At 35.3% G+C, this 15,420-nt stretch overlaps 1 protein-coding gene across 1 annotated transcript in view; it reads right to left on the bottom strand.

Moving 5' to 3' along the window:
- Positions 1–15,420, bottom strand: part of DOCK9 (dedicator of cytokinesis 9) — an 82,976-nt gene that overhangs the window by 43,810 nt on the left and 23,746 nt on the right. The window contains exons 8-20 of the mRNA XM_053934308.1: positions 12,621–12,795; positions 11,355–11,422; positions 7,390–7,464; positions 7,156–7,296; positions 6,593–6,793; positions 6,340–6,462; positions 3,887–3,969; positions 3,319–3,441; positions 1,520–1,599; positions 1,250–1,437; positions 1,062–1,127; positions 442–534; positions 68–191 (exon numbers count right to left, since the gene is read on the bottom strand). Coding sequence (XP_053790283.1) covers positions 68–191; positions 442–534; positions 1,062–1,127; positions 1,250–1,437; positions 1,520–1,599; positions 3,319–3,441; positions 3,887–3,969; positions 6,340–6,462; positions 6,593–6,793; positions 7,156–7,296; positions 7,390–7,464; positions 11,355–11,422; positions 12,621–12,795 — 1,540 coding nt within the window. The remainder of the gene's footprint in view (positions 1–67; positions 192–441; positions 535–1,061; positions 1,128–1,249; positions 1,438–1,519; positions 1,600–3,318; positions 3,442–3,886; positions 3,970–6,339; positions 6,463–6,592; positions 6,794–7,155; positions 7,297–7,389; positions 7,465–11,354; positions 11,423–12,620; positions 12,796–15,420) is intronic.

Genomic DNA, 15,420 nt, shown 5'->3' with positions numbered 1-15,420 from the left:
ACCAGATAAGCATACTCCAAAAAAATTTCCCTAGTAATGACTGAAAGTAAGGCATTAGTGTACAAACCTTGTGTTTCAACAACATCTTTCTTCTTTGTACTCCCTTTGCTTGAGCTATCACAGCTGACATGGTAGAATGTGAACAACAAATGGTGCTTTTCATGTAACTGAGTGGGCAGCTCTATTTTAATCTGAAAGGCAAAGAAATCTCTGAAGAAGTTTTTCAGCTAGAGCACAGACATTGGTTCTACATTTAAAAAGCAACTCCAGGTTGTATGTTATTTGAAGCTAGACCACAAATCAAACACACAAAACTTTAACAAAGTCCTTAGAAAGGCAACCTGATTTAACTGGGAACTTTGCAATCCTCTAATATTTTCTTGTATTTTGAAACTTACATAGTACCTGAGCTACTAAAGTTTCCTCAGAAAGGCAGCTTACCTCATCATAAAACTCTGGATTTTGATGGTGATGCAAAACAGCAGCAAATGCACTTCTTGTAAATACTGGTCCACCAGGCCTACCATAGATACACTAAGAACAGAAAAAAGGAAAAAAAGAACAAAAAGACCATGTGATCCTTTTTTACTCTCAGCTTAGAATGTATCACCTAGAATTTGAAATATTTTAACTTGTTTAACTTGGTTTCTTTACATGATGTTTAGTCTGCCTGCTGTGCAGTAGAGGTGACCTGTGATTTCACTTCAGGATGTCTCTACATTTCTCTACTTCTGTTCTTCCAGGCACCTTTTATATACTGTGATAGTTCATAAAATGGAGCTTGGCTCTGCAGTTGAAATAAATCTTTAATGTTTTAACTTACTGGGGAGCAGGTATAAGATACCCTTGTTTGCAACAAGTTTATTCCTGGAATTTTTGTAAAAAAATATTAAATACATTAAATGCTCTGAGGACTCTTTAGAAATTTCTTTCATCAGAAGCAAACCATCCAGAAGTTACTCTCAAGCCACCGTCCCAAACTAGATCAATTAAAGTACTACTGTTACTTAGCTAACTGCTCACTATTTACTTCTATCAGCCACAAAAATGGAAAGACTGACCTTCAAAGGCAAAGAATCCTCTTCATCAGAATCCTTGAACTCAACACACACTGCAATATTTCTAGCCTAAAACGGTGGTTAAAAACATAAACCCAAGCAATTAATCATAAGGATCATCACAGAAATAAATATGTAAACAATATTAACTAAACCTGAGAAAGAAGGTGGTACAGGTTTCCTCTACTCACCTTTGCAAAAGACTTTTGACTGTCATATTTTAAGTGCTTTGGATAAACATAAAGATGATTGTTGTAGATGGTAAAAGGCTGAGTGCATTTTGGTATACAGGGAACAAACTCCTCTATTTCAAACGCTGTGAGTGTCTTGGTACTGTTTTCAAACTGTTTCATGGGAATGTATGATGAGTTAACATAATCTGAAAATACATAGAAAAAAAAACAAATAAAGAACTGAAGAGGAAAAAGCCTGAATGTCCATTTAACAGTGTTAATACTTACTTGGAAAATCTGGTGACACATTGTCAATTGTAACATCCAGATTTCCTAAAATAACAGGAAGTTTGGCCATCTTTTCAGGTCTGTAGGAAGGAAAAAAAAATCCCTCAAAGTCAGGCTAAATGCAAATCAGATGCCAGTAAAAAAAGATAATAGGAAACAGAGGCAAAAGTAATATCCTGAAATAGGAGTATGAGAGGAAAGGTGGTTTGAGGGTGCATGACTGATGTGGTCTTGCTTTTTGCCTAGACACACTGTTTTCTTTTCCTTTAAATTCTCAGGAAAAAAAAATAAGACTTGACACTCAAGTGTGTCAGAGGTCACGGAAAAGCATGACTTTTTCTTTCTTTAAATTTAAATGAAACACTTCTTCAAAAGCAAGTTTTGCCATGTAGTAACTCACTATCATGTGCAGCAAAGAGGGAATCTGTAAGTAAGTTTCCATTTCAGTTGCCAGTGATAAGTATTCATGGCAGTAAGATAAACCTGGGGGAAGAGAAATCAGCAAGTTTCTATCTCCTCCTTTTTCTAGACTAACAATTCACCCTGCAAAACCCAACTATAGATGTTATGGTGTAGCTATTTCAGAAACATGAAGTACAAATATTTTCCATGCCAAAACCATGCAGAACCCTTTATTAGTAAAGACAGTCAGCAGCATGATTTTTTAATATTATTGCACAGCAAGTGGATGCAACGTTTTCCCAAAAAGCAATCCCATGCTGTAAATCAAACTTCTGGCTGGAGTCAGGATTCTAATTCCAACAGATATGTCTTCGACATTAGAACCCCTTTCTTACTGGAATTCCTGTGAAATACTGTACATGGTTCCACAAACAGGATGCTGAAATAACCAAAAGCACTCCCTTAACTCACAAAGTAGTGTGGCAGGCTAATTTACTGTTTGTTTCAATTCCAGTAATAGCGTTTATGGCAAGGAGTACTATTATTGTCTGTTGTAATATCACACACTTTAAATTAAACTACATACTTATAATCTCAGTTCTACTATTTAATTAAAAAAACTTTCTCTACAATCTCAAGTTAAATATAATATTCTCTTAAAAATCAGTACTTAACCAACACAAAAAATCTAAAATTCTCAACAACTAAAATCCCAACAGAGTACCAGTATATTCCACTACTACATGAAGTTCAACAAAACTTTCAGCCACTTGCTAAAAGTGAGCTAAAAAATCTATTGCAAACCTCATCTCCTTATGAGATTTGCTAAGAAAGAAGAAAGAAACTATAGCCCATTGTGCTTAGTGATTGTTCAAGTTAATACTCATAAGCCTTGCACACAAAACAATGAAATCTTTAAGAATACTTGGTAAAAATGTTCTGTTATTTAGGTATCCTGAGACACACACATTCCCAAGGAAGGTGGACTGGAGACTTGCTTGAATCCCTTTCCCTGAGAGCCAGCATCCCCTGCCCAAGGTCAGGGAACAGATTATTTATGCTCATACTTGTTTTCCTTTGAGAAACAGCTGAGCATATTGTGCAAACATAGAGATACTTCAGGATATGATTCTGACTGCATGTTACATGTGGGATTATACTTCAGTCCTGCTTATAGTCCCCAAATCCTGTAAAACAAAGATCTATAGCTTGTTTGAAGGCCTTAATTATATTTATACAGATTCTATATTTGATGTGAAAGACATGTATAAATACATACATCAAAATATTAGATATTCCAGTTCAAGACCATAACAAAATATTGTGTGGGTTAGGAGTGAGGGGTTTTAGGTTTGTTTTTTTGTTTCTGTTTTTTCAAGTGAGAAAATCAGACTTACTTCCTGAAATCTGCTAATAATTTCAACATGTCTTCATTTGAGAGTTTATTACTGTCTTGCCTGAAGAGAGCAGAAAATCTTGCATTTTTGTCCAGGGTTCCTGAGGCATCTTTAAACAATGTCCTGAAAGTAAAAATCCTGCTTTTAGCTGAGTTTATGAAAGTGTTGAAATTCATTTCAGGATTTTTTTTATTACAATTCAGAATATCCTGCACCATCCTTCATTAATATTCATTAAGTATTTATTATTCTACTTATTGTGGGTGAGTTTAACATATAAATAGCTCAGTCTAATAAATAGGTGTGAACCATTTCATCTTTAATAACATAAAAAATATTGTTAACAGAAGACAGCTGGCAATATCAACAGTTTGAATAATAATGTATGTTTATAACTTTTTTCCTATTACAGAGCTGAAGTATATGATTGTTGGAAATCTTCAGTTAATTGAAAGCAAAAGAAGAAATAATTTAAATAGCACATTAAGTTTTACAAGAAGGGAGATGCAAAAAACCACGTTAGAGAAAAGTTAGGAAAAAAATACAGATTGACAAGATTTGTCCTCACCTAGCTGCCCAGGCAAAAGGCATTCTATATTGACCTAATCTCTGGCAAGCCTGCTTAGCATTCTTCAAAACTTTCTGTGCAACCTACAAGGGACATAAGAAATAGCCATATTTGAAAAGCTACATTTTTCTGAACCATTAGTACTCAAGAAAAAAACCCACATATTGACACTGATACGAATTAGAAAATCTTCTTTAGAAGATTATAGATTAATCCTAAATATGTGAAGGGAAAGACAATTGATAATGCCTCTTAACTACTCATTTCAGGTTAAGCACAGCCTGCTGATTTCACAGCATTTCATGGGTGTAAACAGACCCATCCACATTTCTGATAAAAAATACTTGATTAAGCATGAGAAATAGTATTAGACACAGAATACAGACTGAAAGCTAGAGTAAAATTAAACTTTTTAAAAATAAAACTCCAACTCCAAAAAAAACCTCCACATTTCCCCTCTCACTTGCTTCCCCACCTATATCCACCACTCACCCTGTGTACCAGAACACATTCTTACAGAGTAAGTAGTACAATACTCTGCAAGACTTGTACTGCAAATACACACAGGCTATGGGGAAGAGTTGTATGAAGATCACATGGACAACCCTGTGTATGGACATTGCAACACTGTTCTCATTAAAAGTTTAAATTCTTCTTTGTTAACGTTTAAATGAACAAAACCTCCATTAGACAGAACCAACAAATACAACAATCAGAAGCTAGAAACCCACTGATCTGAGATGTTCAACACTGAGCTGAACCACTTGAGCTTCTCTTTTCCAGAAATCAGCTTTTCCCATGTGTCCACACAGAGCAAAACTCTTTGCCAGAGGCAAAACCAACTACAGAGTAAAACTTCTGGAATATTATCCCTGATCTGTGCTGTTGATATTATAAGCGTGATTCTATTTGTGTGTTTGAGAGAACTCTCCATTACCCTTTCCTGTAAAAAAGAGGGAAATAGCACTCGGAAGCATAAAACCTTGGTAAGTAATGATCATTAAATCATTGTAATCAACATTTAATGGAAGAAAAAGTGATTTTATTTTTGGCTGTAGAATTTGCTGCTTCCATTTTCCCCTCTTCTTGTAATTTTGCAGGGAACTGGAACTCACTCCCTACACTGACCCACATGGAGGCCTATATAGCTGGTACTGCTCTATTTTGTCTCAGATGAATACAGTGTAGCCCCTGAGAACAAGAATAGAAGAAAAATTCCAACTAAGCATTCATTTGTATAAAATTAGAAGTGATTGAATGCTAGAAAGCATAAGTTAATTAACCACGAGCATTCTCATTGTCTACTCCCATCGTACAGGGCAACTACAAGTCTAGAACTCAGCATCAAATGTGGGACCACCTGGGCTTACTTAACCTCCCCACATGGCTCAGGCCCAAGGACACCAAAATCACCTACACTCAGTTCAGGTTTTATTTTAACTCAGTAACAGTCAACATCAAAACCAAACTCCTAAAATACAAAGCTGCTGTTTTCCAACAATAGCTGGGGGGAAAAAAAATAACTCACACATTCCTGGAAAAACAAATCAGTAGGCTGATCTATATTAAGACCAAGTGAAAAATACATGTTTTTTTACATGCAGCTTAGCCAGCATCAAATTTGTAGGAAAGAATTGTTGCCCTGCAGAGACTGAAAGTTAACTGTTTCTTCTTAGCTGAAAATAGGCAGAACGTCAATAGTAGCTGATACTGCTTACAAAACCACTTTTCTCTTGTATGCTGGTCTGGCTATTTAAGCATAGCTGTAAATCAAAAACACTGAACATCTGCTTCTTCATTGACAAACAAGAAGTAGGAACTAACAAAACTTTTTGTAGCTATGTTTCAGAGAACATCAAAATGTTACACCATCCTAGATTCCTGGAAACTTAAGATGTTCCAGTGGATTATTTCCAGAAGTGATTTGGGGTTCTAGCAAATCTCCAAAGAACTTTATATATAAAACCAGAAGCTTAATGATCTCAATGGTTCTGGAGAAAAAAAAAACAGCAGGAGTGCAGATAAAGTTACAATAAACTATTGTCACCAAAAAGTAAGACAAAGAAACTGTCAACTGTGTTACACTAAGCAAGATGCATTAACTAAGAGAAATACACAGTTATGATCTATATTTAACATTTCACTGTTCAACGATTTTCAACTCAACTTTCACACTGAAGTCTACTATTCTTTTGTCAAAATAATTTACTTAAAGACATCCTAAAAATTATATTGTCACAATCATAAAAAGTGAAATAAATGTTTCCAATAAGATGTTCCTTTATCTGTAATGTAATAATAGTTACTAGAAACAACTACAGCTTACTAAATCAAATTATCCAGTTACATGGATTTACTATGAAACAACTAAGATTTTGATTTGTAGTTATTAATCTGAAATCAATCTGGTTTGCCTCAGCATTTTTTTCATGCCACAGAAGAAAATAACATACCTTTGACGAATCTGAACTTTTCATATATGGTTCAGCACAATGTGTAATACTTCCCTGTAACACCTTTTCTATTCTAGCCACAAGGAAAATGTCAGTATGAGGACATGTGACTGAAAATATTCCCTAGAAATAAAACAAAAGATAAATAAAGAAGGAAAATGCACATTTTACGTGACATAATAGAAAGCCAAAGAAATCATGTAGGAAACTTGTATCTAAAATCCTACTAGTTCTTCAGGTTCCTAGCTCTTACCTGCTTTGGATATTGCAAGACAGTTTCATGAATGTCCTGAATTCTGTGTAAGCTATCACCACTGCCATTCATCATTTGCTGAGATGCACTGGACAGCATGTGCCTTACTGAGGCGTGGTTTAAATCAACATGGAAATCTGCTGAAATCTTCCTGTTGTTTTTAATATCAAATAGTGACAGTGTGACAAAGAAAGGTTCTACCTAGACATTAAAAAAAAAAAAAATCAAGTGTCAGTGCTGGCATCTAGATCACTACAAAAATGTGTATAAAAAAAGATAAGTAACATTTTCAGGAGCACATATGGCCATCAGCCTAGGTATTACTGACAACATGTAAAAGACAGTGAAAAAAAAATTTCTCTCTCCACCACCCAACAAAAATATTAGCAACAAAGGTACTTTATGTACAATTTAGGTCTTCATTTTGATTTAAAAGAGCAAAAATCCCCATAATATAAACTTCCCAATCACAACAAGGAATCCCTGCCATTAAGGATAGTGCCAACCAAACATAAGGACATTAATTTCTGAATTAACAGAAAATAATTAGATTAATTATTTACATTTGTTGTTGGTCCTTCTTCATTTTCTGCAACGCAGCTTTGCAAATTAAAGGATAAATCATTACACCTTACAAGAATTTTTTTTCCAAATTTCTCTTCAAATGGCTTAACTTCTGGTTCAATACTAGAAAAGTCAAGTTTCTTTAAAAAGAGAAAAGAAAAATAAACATAAGTTTGCTTTCATCTTAAAAAGATCAACATAAAATACCCCTGCTTCCTTGTAAAAAGTCTAACCTGTGCATCTGGATCCAAGGCAAAAAGTTTAACTCTGCTTTCAGTTTTCAGCTTGATTTCTGCTTCTCTGGTACTCTGTTCAAAATAAGAAAAGAGGTCTTGATATCACACTATTAAAGTGGGCTTCAATTTCATGCCTTTTTCTGTGATGTTCAAAGCTCCACACATTTTTGATTAATGCATTCATTTCTCCCTTATTGAGCTTTGTACCCCCTTAGTTTACATTGATGAAACATGACTAAGCACAAAGTGAGAGCCTCTTCTCCTAACCAGCCCTAGAAGTATAAAATCTTACATCAACAACATGTAACTTTCCAAGCTCATGGGAAGTACACTTCAGTGTAATTCATATATCTGTCTCCTTAAACAATAACTTTCATAATCCTATTTTATTTAAATAAAAACACATAGTATGACTGCAGGTTAAAGCTCAGAGGTATCCTGAGACCATAGGATTGCTGAGAAAACAAGAGATCACCTAAATTAAGAAACATCATCCTAGCTCACTTTCTATTTTCTTTTGGTTGCTTGCTTTTCTTTAACTTTCCTTGAGCTCTACTGCTAAAGAAGCGGTTTTCCTGCGGGTAGCTGGAGAAAACCCAAAAACTTCCAAAGGATAAACCCCTCACATTTAGAAGTTACTTTGCAGAGTTCACTGTACACTGGGATTTGTGGATAACTATCTATTCACAGTAAAACAAAAGTGAAGTGGAACAAAATAGAATGTGAAAACTGATGGTATACATAGGTTACCTTTGTTTGAAAAAGGTATTATTTAAAGAGCATTCTATGATTTTTAAAGTCACAGGACACAACAAATGAACAGATGCATGTACCAAAATTACCCATGCAGGAGAAATGCCATTCTTAAAGTAGCAGCTGGCTAAACAAGGATACAAAATATTACATTACAGGCAGGTGTTTCTTTTTGAATCAGCCTGTATGGGTTAAAAGAAGTTACAAATCCAAAATGCTCATCACTGACCATCAGCAGGAAGTGATCTACTGTCTACATCTGCTTTGCTGGAGACTGAAGCAACTTTTACTATGTCCCAAGAGAAAGAACAATCTCTAAGAGCTCATAACCATATTTTTAGCTCGATAACAGGAATTAAAAAACAGAATTTGGCTTAGAGGATGTAATACAGAAGAGAAAATTCTGAGGTGCTATTTTGGATATAAATGCTCCAATGGTTTTGATTTACTTTTCTTTGTTCACTTTAACATAAAAAGAAGAAAAGAGGAGAGTTGCTGTGAAAGAGACGACCCAGATAGTCAGTACCAGCAGAGTACTGGCAGAATTAGCTTGCTGCACAACTGGTATAATTGGGAAATACAGGAAATGTGAAAAAGTTTAAGAATGGCAAGAAAGTGGTGTGCATGTTTTACAAAGGTAATATTTAGTGACAAGAACTGAGGAGGAAGATTACCTAGCCATAGGAGCCAGACAGAAACTACTTCAGCTAAAGCATCTTGAATAGTTTTAGATTCTTTAGTGTTTTGTGCACGAAGACCAGATGATTATATGCATTTTTGACTGACAGAACAGGGGCAGTTGTCAGGACTCAAGAATTGAAAATGCATGTTACCATAAACCCTGTCTACAGCACATCAGTGACTCTGTGATTTTATTTCCTCATCTGTAAAACTGAGACAATATTTTCCTACCTCAAGGTATTCTGGGACCAATAACAGTATAACAGTTAAGGAGGTGCTGGGGCACACTGATCATGACAGTCACAGCTATTACAGAGGTCTAATTTATTTTAAGATTAATAAACACAACAAAAACAAACAACCCCAACCAACCACAAAAAAAATCTCCTAAAAATTCCCTTCATTCACTCTTGACAGTTAAATTACAGATAAATGGAACATGAAATAGGCAGGAAAGACAGACTGAGACAGATTGTGTGTGCATCTATGCACCGAAGTGCAAAGTACCGTCTTCCTCAGTTTATGTTATGAACTAACAGCTATTGATGGAAAAATGAAGGCTTAGAGATGTATGTGCTCACAAGGGTTAAACCCTTCCTAGGAAGTCTGTTTTTTCCCCTACTGTCAGGTGCTCTACAATCACCCCTGAAGGAATTTTTCTCTCCTCATAAGGATATGAGGTCAGCTATTATGAAATTCTCCTCCTAGAACCAACAAAAATAATAGAGCAGCTATAAACTCCTCTAGAGAAAGCCCAATGCCTTGCAATGCTTCCACTGGGGAAAAAGGAACCAAATCCAAACAACAGCTGAAAAGACAAGGCAAGAAAGAATAAAGGACAAAAAATCCTCCAAACAAACACCATTTACCTAAAGCAATCAAGTTAAGACACAAAGAGTAATGCAAATGGACAGCGTTCTCCCTGTCATTTTCTTCAGGAAATGAAAAAGTCTAGGAAAACACATTAGAGCAAATTATTTTGAAAGGCAATCTTTAGGAAAGGTGAATTAGAAGAGGAAATTTAAAAAAATATTTTGAAGGAAACAGAAATGTAAATAGGTTATAACAACGGAATAAATAATAATAATAAAACATGCCAGTGCTTAAAGAGCTAAGCAAAAATAATATTCTAAAAAATAAAGACCTTTAGGAGCTGCATGCTTCTGATCCAAAAGTTATGGAAACAGGAAGTGGCAACTGTAGTACTAAATCTATATGCAGCCCTGAAGTTAAGTCCCCTCTGTAAAGAATATGGACCATAAGCATTATAATAACTGACAATGAAGAAAGAAAAATCTTCGACACAATAAGAGCAACTAATTTCGTATTTATTTCTGAAATAAATTTTCATGGCCTCATGCAAGTATGCTGTTTCATGCTTACAGCCCGTCCGAGGAAGCCTTGATTATATGCACCACAATCCCAATTAATTTCCAAGTACAGTCATATAGATTATCATATAATAGCTTTTTGTGTACATGTGCTAAATTGATTACAAAGCAGTAACAGAAAGAATTAAGTCAGCCAACCAATTTGGGTGCTAAAAGCTTGTTAATGTATTCTGACTGGATCTTTTGATATGCTAGCTACTGTAGTAAATAGAATTTGGTTTGCTTATTCTCATTTCATAAGCTGCACTACCTTCAGGAGGAGTTACTAGGTCAGACATATCCTCAGAAAAAATAAAATCTGAAAGATCCTCAGAAAAAAAAAATCTGAAATCTGAAAGATCCTCAGAAAAAAAAAAGGGAGAATATTCCACAGAATGGTTAAGCAGAAAAGTTTCAATACTCGGGGCTGTACCACACAGAAGAAAGAGTAAGGAAGGATTTTGGATTCTGCAGCTTCAATATAAAAGGTCACCAGTTTCAATCCTTGGGTGATTTAAGAAAAATTTCTCCTTTACAAAATTCAAAAAACCAACTGTAACACACAACTCACTGATTTAACTGAAACTCTGCAAATGGGCTGAGGAAGAGTTACTGTTATTTTCTATTTTGCTCCATTTTATTTCATGCTTGTTTATATCACACTTCTCTATGAAAAAAATTGAAAAGCAAGAACCATAGCAACACAGGAAGCATCCATGGACCTGCCAGCTCATTATAAACACAAGCATCTTAAAATACATTCACTTCATCACTGCTTTTAAGCTGCTCCAGATTTCTAAGTCTAAAAATAAAATTTGACTTTAGTATAACTAGACTTCTACAGAAACACTTTAACACTTACCTGAATGCAATAAACCAACACAAAATATAATGAATTAATAAAATAATAAGACATGCTGCATTTAAACAGCATATTAAGATTTATAAAGGAAACTTCAAGACAGTATCTTGTTTCCTTCCAAAAGCAGAAAATAATGAAGCTCAATAACCACACCTCATAAAAGAGTTTCTAAGCTTTCCAAGCACCACAAACTGACTGGAAGCTACAAGCCAATGCCTTACCTTTACTGAAAGTTCATGTGGCTAACTTATGTTTCATACTTTATATCCCAAGTTGACATTTACAATATATATTACCTTGGCAATTTCAGGATAGTAGTTATCAAAACTACTTGATGAGCTTTCCAGTTTGCTTTGTTCATCATCTGAAATTATAAAACCCATTTTAAAAATAAATATAAAAATTCCAATGTGCTCACAAAACTCCATAGCAAAAGAATTTCTTCTTCTTTAATCTCCTACCCCCTCAAAATTACAACTGTTAACATAAATAGGTATGGACAACTGCATCATTTTGATGCAGGGATTTCCTGAAAGATGTAACTAGTTACAAAAGTCATTAAAATAGCAGTTACTTCTCAACTTAAAAGAACACACCTTTAATTTTAATATCTGCATGAGGCAAGCAGATACTCAGTGCACAAACTTACATTACTCTTTCCACAATGCATTGTAACTTGACTTCAAAACAAGTTCCCTCTGTTCCTTAGGTTCCCAGCTCTACTCACCAACAGTTACTGGATTTACAAAGCAGCCATTCAGTTAGCTATAAACATCTTGCAGTGCTGAGGTCAACTAAGGACCACAGACTGAAATGTCTTTCCCAGAGCTAGATGCTTCTCCTTTTCAGATTTGCTTTTGTTGCAAACATCACACTAAATTCTGACAGTCAGAAGTCTTTGAAAACTCTGATATCTCATTTTAAACTCTAACGATCCCTTTTGGTACTTTCAACTATCTATAAAAAACCAACTGTCTATAATATCCTCCAGGTTCTTTTTAATATGCATACAGTTGGTTTCACACCAGTTTCCCTCCCCATCCATCCTCAAGAGGAAAAGTGAATGAGAGGACAACTAGACTATCCTTTTGTCACTGAAATACTGGTGACACACACTGCATTCCTTACAGATACCTGCCTTACCTGTTCTTAAAGGGTTAAGGCACACACTGTAACCACCATTTCTACCTACAGTGACCACAGAACAGATTATTTTATTTTCAGCAGCATTTTACAGATTTCAAAACAAGTCCATCCTAAGTTTCTTTCCTTCCTTCAACTGCCTCAGCCATGATTCTACATTGTGGGTTCTAGGCTTAATCAGTCTCATAGTTATCTTGTGGACTTGATTCAACTGGAATCAATACAGAACAGTACTGTTTTAATGTCCAAAAGGTTAAAATGCTCATCAGTTGAAGTGGACAGTAAAAAGGCCTGTAATTTTTATGACCAAAGAAAAACAAACAAACAAAAAAAATTAGCCACATTAAAGTCCTTCTTTCCAAAATGCATGTAAGAAGACATGGTCACATAACATTAGCCATGCTGGAAACCCTGCTTACCTTCGTGGGACTCGCCATTTCTTTTTTCTTGCATTGCAGCCTCAAAGTTAAGCTGAAGGATTTTGTTCAGAGTGTTTATCCACTCTTCCATTTCAAGTTCACTGTCTGCAGCTAAAAGGAAACTACTCTTGTCTTGCATCTTGAGCTCAAATGCGAAACGTCTGACTTTATTGTTCTATAAGAAAATAAAAGACCTGTGTAGCACTTCACATACTGTCTAACCACTATCAAAGGAAGATAGACATATTTCAGATATTCTATACAAAAATACAGATTGATGTTTTGAAAAAATGTATCATAATGACACTTTTTGCTCTCTGACATTTGACCTTTTCAAGTTATTCATAGCACTGCAACAAGTGCAAGTAGGAAAGAGAACAGCCTGTTTTGCACTTTCCAGTCATCATTCTGCTTGCAATTTTATAAAAGCTCAAAAGATCCAATTTTCAAATATCAATTCTTTATGTACTCAGACCACCTAGAAACGAAGCTAATGAAGATCTACTAAAAAAAAAAGGAAATAAAAAGCACAAAACACTATCATATTTGAGTGACAACTGTTTGCAGACTGGGATTTTATACTGGAGGTAAAATTATAATGCCCTGATACTGTTAGTCATATAGATATACATAAAGCTGTGAATCAGTTCCTCCTTTTTTCCTCAACCACTTCTGTCATCCTTCTCTGCACAATTTAAACCAGGGTTTCAAATGCTACATAGCCTGACTCAAGTTCTGAGAATGAATTCAGAAGTCTTAAATGAAAATTCTATATTAGCATCAATTTAGTTTTACAAATTGAGAATGTATTAGATAAACATTAAAATAAACAGTAAGACAGACTTAATGGTTGGGGGATTTTTTTGTTTAAGTTAAATTAAATGCCAAATTACATATTAGTTCCACTGTATCTCAGATTCTTCAATTAACAACTAACTACTTGTTGACAAAACAGTCAGCTTTCTACCAAAGTTGAGTTTCTGCCAAGCATACAAACAAAAGTGTGGACTTCAGACAATTCTAAGGCAATCCTAAAGACTAAGGCAATCTTACCAGTTGAAATCAGTGCTGAAATAAATGAAAAATCCTGAGAAAAGTAACCTCTATGTTTCACATTATAAAACCTTGACACAGGCAGTAGATGTCACAGATCTCAGATTTCACAAAACACTGAATTAGAGCAACTATACCTACACATGTGGCTGCATATGTCAATAGATACACTGCATATATTATGTGCTCCACATCTCTGATCAGGAAAGACTCTATATAATTTAGTATTATAACAAAAACCCCAAGAAAACAAAACCAAATCCAAAAACACCAAACAGAATTCCGGGAATTCCAGTCTCTTTATTTAAGTTTAGGGAAAAAAAGAAATGCACCCAAACCAAAAACCCCAACCAAATAAAACCCCCTCTATTGCACAAATTCAGCATTCCTCTTGATACAAGTTCTGATGAAAAAGCATATTCTAGTCTAACTTCATTCATGTCTATAAGTGAAGTCAGTATTTTTCTCTCAGGCATCTACTGTCTTTGAAAAAATAAGTAAGCAAAAGCACTGAATGAACTCAGACCAGGGGAGTGTTATAGCAATGCAGTAGGAACTAATCTCCCCTCACTAAAAAGACTGACTCTGAAACAAGGAGTTTCATTCTTACAAGAATTAAAAAAATCTTGTAAGTATAACTACCTAAGAAGAACCATTTCTAGTAATTCCATGTCAGACTACTTCAAAGTAATATGGCTGGGGTCCTTACAAATTCTTTTCCTTTACTTTCCTTTTCTGTTAAATGGAAGTGCAATTTCTGCTGTGTAGATACCACTTTTTCCCATATGAATTTTTAAATGCTAATTCAACACCAACAGTAAGGAACAGTAAAACAATAAGGGCAGCCAGAAAGGATACAGAACATAATATAAGATAATAAAACTACATGTCTGGAATAGGGAACTTATGTATAATATTTGATAGTTTAACTCAGCATTTACTTGCCCCCCACCAAAAATTCAAGTAAAGAAGAGTTATTTCCAAACCCCTTTACTGTAGCCACTGAACGACTGCTTGGCTTCTTGAAAGTGAGCATTAACTGGTTTTGATTTTGCACATGATGCTAATTCATAACTAGTCTCAAATTTTTACATGCAGTTTTGAAGACCAGGTACCAAGTTGACCACTGAGGGTACTGTACAATACAGTACAGCATTAGAGACATAGCCAGCTATAAATTTTAAAGCATCCAAAGTACAGTTTTACTTAAAGATGACTGTATCAGCCCTACTTGCAGAAGAACAAAAGAAACAGTAATACATTGTTTGTTTTAAAAAGCAAGCTTCTGGCAGAGTCTGAGGAAACTTGAGGTTAATTGGGTTGAACTGCCGGAAAAGAAAGTATGGAACAGTATGAAAGTATGTATGAGGAAAAGAGATTTTCAGGTTTTAAATCCCAAAATGATAGAACGGTTAGCGGTTAGAAGAGGCCTCTGGTCGTCATTTCATCCAACACTCCCTCCTCAAGCACAGCCAATTAGAGCCATTTAGCACAGGATCATGAACATCTCCAAGGATGGAGACTCCACAACCTCCCTGGGCAGCCTGTGTCAGTGCTCAGTCACTCTCACAGTAAAAAGTGTCCCCTGATGTTCAGAGGCATCCTCCTGTGTTGCAGGTTGTGCCTGTTGCCTCCAGCCCTGCCACTGGGCATCCCTGAGCAGAGCCTGGCTCTGTCCTCTTTGCACCCTCCACCAGTATTTGCATATATTGATGAGACTACAGCCATGTTTAGGAGCCACTTTTGT

This window comes from Vidua chalybeata, chromosome 2 (assembly GCF_026979565.1).
Source record: "Vidua chalybeata isolate OUT-0048 chromosome 2, bVidCha1 merged haplotype, whole genome shotgun sequence".
In the NCBI taxonomy this organism is placed as follows: Eukaryota; Metazoa; Chordata; class Aves; order Passeriformes; family Viduidae; genus Vidua; species Vidua chalybeata.
The sequence above is the reverse complement of the archived record's forward strand: the minus strand, read 5'-3'. Positions and strand labels throughout refer to the sequence as shown.